Raw genomic sequence first — 12,067 nt, 5'->3', positions numbered from 1 at the left:
CCCACTTAATTTTAAGTTAACTGTGATGCACTCTTCAGGCCCTGGCTCTCATGTCAATTCCTCCAGGGAGCCCTCCCTGACTCCTGATTCCCAGACAAGCTCACATCGCACTTACTATGAGTCTCTTGGGTTGCACTGGCTTCAGACATGCACTTCATTTTTGTATCTATAATGGCATCACTATTCTAAAAATCTGTCATCCTTGAGTCTCTCTGAAGCTATCTCTACTCCATCTGAAATCCTGTGGGATGTACCTTAAATATCTCAAGTCTGACCCCTTCTTACCTCCTTCCCTACTAAGTCCTTCATGTCTTGGTAGAAGACCAAACTGCTTCCTCATGGTCGTTGCTTTTCCTCCTTTGCCCTTACTGGGCCTTAGAAAATAATACTCCAAAGTATGGCACTTTGGCATGCTGAATACTTTGAACTAAAGGAGGCTGGAAGGCCTCAGAAACAAGATCTCTGACTTTCTCCTGGCTTGCTGTCTCCCATTTCTTTCTCCCCTGAAGCAAGTAACAGAAACTAGCATTCATTCCTCTTCCCCAAGGTGGGTCATAGAAACTAGAACACCTCTCCCCAAAGCAGCTCATAAAACACTGTAACCTTCCTCTGCTCTACTGTGTAGAAGCTGGCCACAAATTCTCGGCTGGGCTTGGGGATCACTGGAGGCCAGGTGTTCGAGACCAGCCTGGGCAACATAACAAGCTCCCCATCTCTACAAAAAAAAATTTGAAAATTAGCCAGGCTTGGTGGCACCCACATGTAATTTCAGCTGCTCAGGAGACTGAGGCAGGAGGATCGCTTGAGCCCAGGAATTTGAAGCTGCAGCGATCTATCACACTACTGCATTCCAGCCTGGATGACAGGGTGAGACCCTCTTAAAAAACAAATAAATACTCTGACCTATGTCTTTGTCTCCTGTACCGGGAAGGAAGGAATGCTACACAGAGGCCAAGAAGAATCTGGACTGGCCTTGCTGGGTTGGCTAATTTAAAAATTTTTTTGTAGAGACAGGGTCTCATTTTGTTGCCCAGGCTGATCTTGAACTCCTGACCTTAAGCAACCCATCCTCCACCCGCAAAGTATTGAGATTACAGGGTGTGAACTGCCACTTTGTTTTTCTTTTGTTATAGGAATGTCAGTTATAGAACCTTCTGATGGGTGAGGAAAGGCATCACACCTTTCCCCCACACCCTACAGCAGCTAGAGCCATGCTTGTGTCTGTCTCCTCCACTAGAATGAATGCTATGTAAAGGCAAAGGTTTTGTTTGAAGAAGTCCCCAGTGCCCAGGACTATGGCTGTGTAGAGCAGAGCTCAGTAAACACTTGCCAAGTGGCTGTGTCTCCCACTAGAATGTCAGCTCCTGAGGGCAGAGACTGTGTCTGTCCCATTCACATGCAGCCCCAGTGCCCAGCACACAGCATGTACTCAGTAAAACCCTGTCACCGTACAGGTGGATAAATTCAGGCCCAGAAGGAAGGAAGGACTTGTCCAAGGCCCTCCCCTGAGGGCGGCAGAGCCAGGACCAGTACCCAGCTCTCCAGCGGCCCCTCCTTTCCCCATCCCGGAGTACACAAGAGCCCAGGCTCTTTGTTCACTGAGTAAACACAGTTTATTACTGAACTGCACTTTCACCTTCACACAGACTATTTCAAAGAGCTGGAACAAGTGTGGGGTGGGGGTTGGGGGAGGGGGCAGGTGACCCTCAGGAGCCAGGACCCTCGGCCGGCTTCCTGGACCAGGGCAGAGGAGGGAGCATCAGGCCGTCCAATCTCCGGGCACCAGCTCTCCACGTGCACGCGCACTGCAAGCCAGCAGCTCCTCACACATAAATACAGACACGCTTAACAAAAATAGTATATCATCTTCACAAGGAATAAAAACTAGTCTCAAATATGTACAGCAGAGAGCCCGGGGTGGCTGGGACCCCTGGGGATGAGACAGGCCAAGGGTGGAGCAGAAAAGAGAGGGAGGCCTGAAGAGCTCCTGGCCAAGCCACTCTGACCTTGGCAGCCTAGCTGCCCAGGCTGGACAGGTGTGGGGCACAGATCTGCCTGGCCAGGCAGGACTGGCCCTTCTAGTCAGCCCTACCCCACCCCATGCAGCAGGCTCTCCTTCCTGCCCTTCCTGCCTGAGGTAGGGAAGACCCTGGGGCTCCCATAGCTGTTCCTGATAGCTCCCTTTCACCTCAGGGCTGAGTCCCCTGAACCCGCCATGAGGAGCAGCCCAAGGCAGAGATGCCACAAGCTACTCTTGTAGGAAGTGAGGCAGCTGAGGCCATAAACAGCTCTGGGGCATCTGTCTTGGGCCCAGTTGGTCCCTCAGTATGGGCATGGGAGCCAAGGAGGGGAAGGGACTAGGGTGGTGCTGAACTGCAAGGGCCACCCTAGCTTTGGCATGGGGTGCTTCCTGCAGCTATAGCCCCCTCCCTCCTGGGTGGGGCTGGCCTCTAGCCAGAGGCTTCTGGAGGACATTTGGACTGGGAGTGAGGACTCTAGCCAGTCCAGAGGTGAGGAGGGAGTCCTGGTCCTTGTATCTTTATCCCAAGCAGCCTGAATCCCTAGTCAAAAGTGGCCCCTAAATGGCTCTTAGGGGGTAGGGATGGAAGGAAAGGGAACCCAAGTTAGTGTGGGGAGAGTGGGGGGAAAATGAGCAATTCTGAGGCCACAAACATCAAAACAAAGGCAATCTAGTCTCCTTTCTGGGGAAGAGGTTCTGAAAACTTTCAAGCTCCCTGGCAGAAAAACATTTTCAGGGAGGCTAAGGGGTAAGGGTTGCACCAGTCAGGTAGGGCCCTCCTGCCCCCAGCCACAAACCCTTCCATACCTGCCAGCCTCCTTTGGACAGATTTTGTGGAAATTTTGTGAATTCTGAGGCCAAGGGAACTGAGGTGTGGGGGTCTCACAGAAGTGTGATAAATTCTAGAAAACTAACTGCAGGGGACCAGATCTGGGCCCAACCCTGTGGCGGGTAGGTGGGCATGGGCTGCATGTAGTGGTTCTCCTGGTGGCAATGGCGGCTGGACGGAGGATGTGGTGGGGCAGGGAAGGGGATGGGAGGGTAGAGTGGATGGTCAGTGTCTGGTCATTTCCGACTGAAGAGTGAGCCCAGCAGAACCACGCCGGCCACAGTCATGCCCGTCAGGAACCAGCGGTTGAAGCGTTCCTGGCCCTTTCGGCTCTCGGCTGCTGCATTGTTCCCATAGAGTTCCACAAAAGTATCCTGCAGGGAGAGAGAAGGAAGGTGCAGTTTGAGTCCTCAGAGAGTAATGTAGGTGGGTGGGGAAAGGGGCCATCTGCATGCTATGGCCTTGGTGATGTGAAAAACTGTAGCCATCCGTGCCCACTCTGGGCCAGGTAAAGGGCTAAGGGTGGTCCTCTTTCTTGACCCTCCGTTGGTGATAATCAAACCATGTTACTGCTGAAAAAACAGGTAGAGAGGAGGAAAGTGCCCTGTCTGAGGTCAGTCAGGAAGTAGCACTTACTCCAGAATCCAAGGTGGGAACGAGACAGGCAGGGTCAGGGAACTGATGGAAGCCAGGTGGCTGGAGCAGAGTGCAGGAGAGGAGGGCATGGGGGAGACGATGGTTCAGGGGTGAGCAAGAGCCAGACCATGTGTGGCCTGGAAGCCGCGAGGAGCCTAGAGTTGAGTCTGAGGGTAGTATGGAGTGTGGAGCCACTAGGCCTCAGACTTTCTACTGCTGCACCAGAGGGAGGGACAACCAAGCCCGGGGCTAAATCCCCAGGGTCATTTGCAGCCAATTCAGGGGTAGAATGGGTCCTGGGACTTCAGCCAGAGGCTCCTCCCTCTGGAGGGAGCCTCTGGTGGGCAGTTTGGTGACAAGAAGAGCAGGGCAGAGGAGAGAGGGTAACAATGATGCAGAACTGACAGGCCTCCATCATGGGGTCTGTGAGGCCTTGTCCTGGTTGTCCTCCACTGCAGGGGGATGTGAATCTGGGCCCAGGAGGTTGTGATCAATAGCCCTCTGCCCTGAATCTAAGTCAGAAGGGAAGCACATGATAGGGGGAAGGAGGAGCTGTGGGCTAAATTACCCAGCCCAGGGTGCAGCAGCCTGTGGGGCAGGGAGAGGGATGCTTAGAACATACTTTTATGAGTAAGCGTAGTACCCAATTTGTCCTTTAATCCTCCCAACAATTCTGCAATGCAGGCTGTCTCTCCCCATTTACAGGCCAAGAAGCGTGTGCCTCTGAGGCTCCAGGGACTAGATCAAGGTTACCCGGCTGTGTCAGTGGTGGAGCCAGAATCCAAAACTGGTGTCTGGCACCTAGAAATATGTAAGAAAGAAGTAAGTTCCAGGCTGGGTGCGGTGGCTCATGCCTATAATCCCAGCACTTTGGGAGGCTGAGATGGGTGGATCGCCTGAGGTCAGGAGTTCGAGACCAGCCTGGCCAACATGGTGAAACCCTGTCTCTACTAAAAATACAAAAATTAGCTGGGTGTGGTGGCATGCGCCTGTAATCCCAGTTACTCAGGAGGCTGAGGCACAAGAATTCTTTGAACCCGGGAGGCGGAGGTTGCAGTGAGCAGAAATCGCACCATGGCACTCCAGTCTGGGTGACAGAGACTCCGTCTCGAAAAAAAAAAAAAAAAAAGTATCGTGTGTGTGTGTAAAATGAATGAGTTACTGGCTGGTTCTTGCCTCTCTACCAAGACCTCTGCCACACTGGGCCTACATTTCCAGCCAGTCCCGAATGGCCGAGTGGCTGCTCCCTCAAGACAGGCATGCCATCTCCAGTTGGCCTCAGGTCTCATCTACCAGTTTGCTCACTTGTGACCTCTGCCTTGGCCCACTTTCAGTCTTGACAACCCCCTCAGTCCATGCTCCACACAGAGATTTCTAAAAACACTTGAAGCCCTCCAGCAGCTTTCTCCTGCGCTTAGAAGGCCAGCATCATTTATTTTTATATCCCTGGTACCTAGCAAAATGCCATGTGCACTGAGCTGCTAACTTGACTGAAAGAATCCTCAACATTAAGCCAGTAGAGAGCAGTGACCCATGAATCTCAGCCCTTGCAGAAGCACACTCCATTCAGTCACTCCAAGTTCTCAACTTTCCAGGGCTTCCATCACACCTGAAATAAAGTCCCCACTCCTTACCCTGGCCAGCAAGGTCTAGTGGGATCTGGCTCCAACACTTTCTGGCCTCCTCCCCACCCCTGTCCCCTGCACACTTCACTCCAGTCCCACTGGCCTCCTTGCTGTTCCTCCAATGTCTCCTGCCGCAGGAGTCTGCTGTTCGTGCTTGCCTGGAGCACCCGACCCCAGGTCATCAACTGTCTCACTCCCTCATTTCACAACCATGACTCCCCTCAAATGTCACCTCCTAGGGGAGGCCTTCCTGACTGCCTTGTCTAAAACAGTACACCACCCCCATCTCTCTCTCTGCCTGTCCCCTTACCCCCTTACCTTCCTTGATTTTTCTTCTCAGTTTTTTTTTTTTTTTTTGAGACACAGTTTTATTCTGTCCCCCAGGCTGGAGTGCAATGGAACAATCTGGGCTCACAGCAACCTTTGCTTCCTGGGTACAAGTGATTCTCCTAAGTAGCTGGGATTACAGGCACGTGCTACCATGCCCAGCTAATTTTTGTATTTTTAGTAGAGATAGGGTTTTGCCATATTGGCCAGGCTGGTCTCGAACTCCTGACCTCAAGTGATCCATCTGCGGCCTCCCAAAGTGCTGGGATTATAGGTATAAGCCACCATATCTGGCCTTTTTTTTTTTTTTTTTGAGACAGAGTTTCACCCTTGTTGCCCAGGCTGGAGTGCAATGGCGCGATCTCAGCTCACTGCAACCTCCGCCTCCCAGGTTCAGGTGATTCTCCTGCCTCAGCTCCTGAGTAGCTGGGATTACAGGCGCGTGCCACCATGCCTGGCTAATTTTGTATTTTTAGTAGAGATGGGGTTTCTCCACGTTGGTCAGGCTGGTTTCAAACTCCTGACCTCAGGTGACCTGCTCGCCTCAGCCTCCCAAAGTGCTGGGATTACAGGCATGAGCCACCATGCCCGGTCATTTTTTTTTTCTTGTTTTTTTTTTTTTTTTTAGACAGAGTCTCGCTCTGTTGCCCAGGCTGGAGTGCAGTGGCGCAATCTCGGCTCACTGCAAGCTCTGCCTCCCGGGTTCACGCCATTCTCCTGCTTCAGCCTCTCCTCTCCGAGTAGCTGGGACTACAGGCGCCCGCCACCACGCCCGGCTAATTTTTTTTTGTATTTTTTTTTTAGTAGAGACGGGGTTTCACCGTGGTCTCGATCTCCTGACCTCGTGATCTGCCCGCCTCGGCCTCCCAAAGTGCTGGGATTACAAGCGTGAGCCACCGCGCCCGGCCTTTTTTCTTGTTTTTAAAAGATGTGCCCAGACTGACTTTGAACTCCTGGACTCAAGCAATCTTCCTGCCTCAGCCTCCTGATTACAGGAACCACACTACACAGAATGACCACCATGCCAGCTTTTCTTCTCAGTGCTTTATTTTTTTATTTTTAAATTTTTGTGACAGGGTCTTGCTCTGTTACCCAGGTTAGACTGTAGTGGTGCAATCATGGCTCACTGCAGCCTTGACCTCCTGGGCTCAAGTGATCCTCCTGCCTCAGCCTCCTGAGTAGCTGCCACTACAGGCACACACCACCATGCCTGGCTAATATTTCTAAATTTTTTGTAGAGACAGAGTCTCACTTTGTTGCTTAGGCTGGTCTCAAACTCCTAGGCTCAAGGGATCCTTCTGCCTCAGCCTCCCAAGTGCTGAGATTATAGGCGCGAGCCACCATGCCCGGCCTCACCACCTCACCACATTTTCCCCCCCTTAAGCCGTACTTCTCATAACTAGATTCTGTACTTTGTTTTTGTTGTGATGTATCTTCCATACTAGATGTGTCTTTTTTTTAGACAAAGACTTGCTCTGTCGCCTAGGCTGGAGTGCAGTGGTGCAATCTTGGCTCACTGCAACCTCCGCCTCCTGGGTTCAAGCCATTCTCCTTCCTCAGCCCCCCAAGTAGCGCCCACCACCACGCCTAGCTAATTTTTGTATTTTTAGTAGAGATGGGGTTTCACCATGTTAACCAGGCTGGTCTCAAACTCCTGCCCTCAAGTGATCTGCCTGCCTCAGCCCCAAAGTGCTGGGATTATAGGCATGAGCCACTGCCCTCGGCCTATACTAGATGTGTCTTGATGAGGGCAGAGGTCCTGTCTTGTTCCTATACACCCACAGTGCTCAGAACAGTGTCTTGCACATAACTGGTGCTCAGTAAATACATGAGAATACGTGAATTAACAAATGTATTACATGTCTACCACATGTCAGGCATTGGTATCCCACTTCACCTTCATCAGAATCCTGAGATGTAGATTTGAGCCACATTTCACAAATAAGATGCCTGAGGTTTAAAGCAGGGAACACTCAGCAAACAGCAGAGTCGGGATCAAACTGCAAGACTGCCTAGCTTCAAAGGGAGGGCTGCTATGTCAGGATACTTCCCTGAAGTTGGAGGCTGGAGGGACCTGTCCTGTCAGTAGTGCTGAAAGGATTTCCAGAAGGAATGTGGGAGCAGGGTTGAGGTGGAGGATCTGGGGAGAGGAGGGCACTAGGGCTGTGGCTATGCTTCCCTGTCTCCCGCTCCATCCTAGCCAGCCTCTGCGGGTCTTGGCAGACAAAAATATTCTTACAGGAGGTTTGATTTTGTTGCTCCCAAGTACATCCAGGTGGAGTCACAAAATAGGCTTATCTGTGGTGGGGGAGAGTTTCAGACTATGAAGAGCATGGGGAAGGCCCTGGTTATCCCAAGAGGCCAAATGTCTCTCAAGAAACCAGGGACACTGGGGTTGCAGCCAAAATGGGAGAGGCCTGGCTCCCTTGATGGGAACTTTCCTGAGGTAGACAGCTGGCAGCCACAGGAAATTTTCAGCTCTGGGGCTGGGTTGGAGTAAACAGGCACTGTCCCCACAAGGGCACAAAGCATTCACTGTCCAGGAACAGTCATTCCTGGGTGGAGGGAACATTCTCATTTCAGTGCCACAGAAACATTCTCATTTCACCTGCCCCAGCTTCCACTCGTGTGTTCCTGGTCATGACAACCTTCATTTCCATTTCAGCTTCTTCTCCTGGGGAAGGGGAGTAGTATTTCCAAGGGGTGTGGATTCTAAGGATTGCTTTTGCAGAGAGAGCATGAGCAAAATGGGGCGTGCTGTTCCAGGGCGGGTGCTGGAGAGGCGGTGGCGTGGGTATATTTAGCCCATGGTTCACACGACACACTTGGAAATAAACAGAGCCATTTTCTCAGCGGGCGGCTGCTCTGGATAAATAAACAGGATTGCAGAGCAGCCCTGGTCTGGAAAAGCAGAGATAAGCCCCTACTGCACCTTGGGTGGCTCCCACTGGTTTTAGCCAGGCTGGCATGGTAGGCAGGGGATGAGGTTTAAGAGTGGGTTGCAGGAAGGTCTCTGATGTCACAAAGGTTTCTAGGAGACCCAGGCCCAAGGGCCTGTCTGCATCCTTTGCTTGAGTTAGAGGAAAGTGGGGAAAGTTTCTTTGTAGCTGACTTCCATGTGGGGGTTTGTAGGGCCACTGGGGACAGGCAATGGCTAATGACCTCCACAGGAGAGTCATGGATTCCCAGGCAGGTAGGCCCACGAAGTCAGCAAGGCCAACCCACCTGCCCTTTCTACGTTTCCACTGCTGGTTTGTAGTAGAGCCTACACTAGAAAACTGGGTCTCCTGACTTGGCCCCTAGGAGACGCCCAGGCTAGTACCACTTTCAAGGTCCTTCTTCCAATACTTCAAGAGGCTTCAACAGTCCTGGCCACCCACTTGGAATGGCCCCACACTACATACTCCTGAGTGCTTCAGGCCCTGGTGCCTTTGCCAACACTGTCCTTTAACTGGTCACTCCATATCTTCCTCAGTTAACCAACCCCTACTAAGCCTATAAGACTCCATTTTGGAGTCCCCTCTTCGCTGCTTATCCCTCCCCAACCTCTGGGATGAATGTCTCTTTTCTGCTCCCAGAGTCCTTGGACTTCTGTTTATACCAGGGGTATGCACTGAGGTTGGCAATGGAGACTCAGCCGTGTGAGCAAGGCTTCCATGGAACTTATGTTCTAGTCCATTCTCAATGGTAGTAAGATCACCTCCAATGGCGTGAAGTGAAGCATTCTTAGACATTACAGTGATTTGTGGCTCTCCACAGGGCCACAGCACATAAAGAGATATATAGTATATATAGTATAGTATATGGTATATATAGCATAGTATAGCTGAGGTATATATGGTATATATATACTATATATAGATATATAGTATATATAGAGTATATAGTGCTATATAATATATGGTATATATAGAGTATATAGTACTATATAATATATGGTATATATAGAGTATATAGTACTATATAATATATGGTATATATAGAGTATATAGTACTATATAATATATAGTATATATAGAGTATATAGTACTATATATACTATATATAGTGTGTATATATATGGTATATATAGTATAGTATAGCTGAGGTATTCAAATTTCATGGGAGGGCAATTAGGACAAAAAAATCTGAAAAAGACTCCTTGCACGGGTGGATGATAAAAAAAAAAAGGTTGAGAAACCCTGTCTTACTGGGAAGCAGAGAGGATAACAAGAAAAAAAAAGATAATTTTAGAGATGATACGGTTTTAAGTCCTGCGGAGGTGATAGAGAATATCTGGGGGAGCCGGGCACAGTGACTCATACCTGTAATCCCAGCACTTTGGGAGGCCAAGACAGGCAGATCACCTGAGGTCAGGAGTTCAAGACCAGCCTGACCAACATGGTGAAACCCTGTCTCTACTAAAAATACAAAATTAGCTGGGTGTGGTGGCAGGCGTCTGTAATCCCAGCTACCTGGGAGGCTGAGGCAGGAGGACTGCTTGAACCCAGGAGATGGAGGTTGCAGTGAGCCAACATTACACTATTGTACTCCAGTCTGGGCAACAAGAGCAAAACTTCGTCTCAAAAAAAAAAAAAAAAAAAAAAAAAAAAGCCTGTTTTAGCAGAGGTAATAAGTGCAAAGGCCCTGAGGTGAGAGGGAGAGGAGGGGTGTTCCTGGGTTGATGGCCTCTGTGTGCCTGGTTTCCCCCAACAGTCTGGGGGCTCAGTGCAGGCAGGGACCAAGTCTGGCCCAGGACCTACTCAGACAGGCACAGACTGACTTCAGCTAGATCTCTGCCCAGAGGCAGCCAACTGAATGATGCAGGTCACCTTGTAGGTACCTGTGACCCTGTAGAAGTCAGGTGAAAAGGTTGGCATGATGCCCTGAGGAAAGGCGCCCAAGTGCCAGGGGACCAGCCAGAGGCTGAAGTATAGTCCCTACTTGAATCTGATCTTTTAGTTCCATCCTGGCTTCACTGCCCACATTTCCTTCTTTTTTTTTTCTTGTAAAATTTTGGAGAATCTCACTACATTGCCCAGGGTGGTTTCAAATTCCTGGCCTCATCCTCCTACCTTGGTCTTCCAAAGTATTGGGATTATGGGCATGAGCAACTGTGCCCGCCCTTCCCACTTCTTCCAAGTAGTGTGACTTTGAGCAGGTTACTTCACCTCTCTGGTCCATGGTGTCCTTGTTTTTTTTTTTTTTTTTTTTTTTTTGAGACAGCCTCTCGCTCTGTTGCCCAGGCTGGAGTGCAGTGGCATGATCTTGGCTCACTGCAACCTCTGCCTCCCAGGTTCAAGCAATTCTTCTGCCTTAGTCTCCCAAGTCGCCTGGGATTACAGGTGCCCGCCACCACACCTGGCTAATTTTTTGTATTTTTAGTAGAGGTGGGGTTCCACTATGTTGGCCAGGCTGGTCTGGAACTCCTGACCTCAGGTGATCCACCTTCCTTGGCCTCCCAAAGTGCTAGGATTAAAGACATGAGCCACCGTACCCAGCCCTTACTTGTTAACAGTAATAAAATACTTTAGGAGCTGAGGCAGGAGGATTGCTTGAGCCCAGAAGTCTGAGACCACCCTGGGCAACACAGGAGGACCCTGTCTCTACAAAAAAATTTAAAAAAAAAGAAAAAAATTAGCTGGTGTGGTGGTATGCATCTATGGTCTCAGCTACTCGGGAGGCTGAGGAGGATCTCTTGAGCCTGGGAGGTCAGGGCTGCACTGAATCGTGTTTGGGCCACTGTACTCCAGCCTGGGCAACAGAGTGAGACCCTGTCTCAAAAAAACAAAAGATAAAAACAAACAAACAAAAAACTATTATTATGACAGCTGACCATTACCAAACATTTCAGTGTTTCACCTGTGCTAGGCACTGAGCTAAAGCACTCTATGCACATATTTCCCAATTACATGTACAATCATCATATTCACTTGAGAGATTATTTTTTGTCCTGTCTCCACCACTTGACTGTGTGTGGCTCTGTCACCTGTATCTCTAGAACCTGGGGCTATTCTTGGAACATAGCAGATGCCATTCTAAATAAATCTATTTTAGAAGAACAAATGAATGCTTTCATTTGATCCTCATAACATTTATCAATAGCCCCATTTTACAGATGTGAAAATGGAGGCTCCAGAATTTACCCAAGATCCCTATCTAGGAAGTGGCAAGAGTGGGATCTGTCTGAGTTCTGGCCTCACACCATTCTTTTTCTTTTAATCTACCCAAGATAGTACTTCATTCACACTCATTCTGATGTCCAATCTTGCCATCTTAGACCCTGCTATCTCTACCCACAGAAAACCTGACTTCCTTAGTGACTGCAGCAGCAGCGCACACTTCCTGAGCACATACCCTGTAAGGTACTCTTCTTGTTTTTTTCGTACATTAGTTCATTAGTTGTCTCTACACTCTGTCAGTGGGTACTACCATTAACCCACATAGCTGATGGACATGTGGCCCACAGATGATTTGTGAATTGCTCAAGGCCATGTAGTGAGCTGGTGACCTAACTGGGATGCCTACACCAGCAATCTGGTTCCAGTGCCTTTATTCCTAACGTTGATGCAGCACTCTGCTCAATTTCTAAAGGACAATCATGGGCCAGGTCCATGTACTTCTGTGGCTGAAGAAGGCCTTCATTCTAAG

The 12,067-nt window shown here is 49.7% G+C and overlaps 1 protein-coding gene across 16 annotated transcripts in view; it reads right to left on the bottom strand.

The window, feature by feature from the left end:
* Nucleotides 1–1,590: 1,590 nt before the first annotated feature.
* BCL2L1 (BCL2 like 1) overlaps nt 1,591–12,067 on the bottom strand; it is a 62,013-nt gene continuing 51,536 nt past the window's right edge. For all 16 annotated transcript variants that reach the window (XM_055266314.2, XM_055266313.2, XM_055266308.2 and 13 more), the window contains exon 3: nt 1,591–3,223. In XM_055266314.2, the coding sequence (XP_055122289.1) occupies nt 3,086–3,223 (138 nt within the window). In that variant the 3' untranslated portion in view covers nt 1,591–3,085. The remainder of the gene's footprint in view (nt 3,224–12,067) is intronic.

Source organism: Symphalangus syndactylus, chromosome 24 (genome assembly GCF_028878055.3).
Source record: "Symphalangus syndactylus isolate Jambi chromosome 24, NHGRI_mSymSyn1-v2.1_pri, whole genome shotgun sequence".
Classification (NCBI taxonomy): Eukaryota; Metazoa; Chordata; class Mammalia; order Primates; family Hylobatidae; genus Symphalangus; species Symphalangus syndactylus.
The sequence above is the reverse complement of the archived record's forward strand: the minus strand, read 5'-3'. Positions and strand labels throughout refer to the sequence as shown.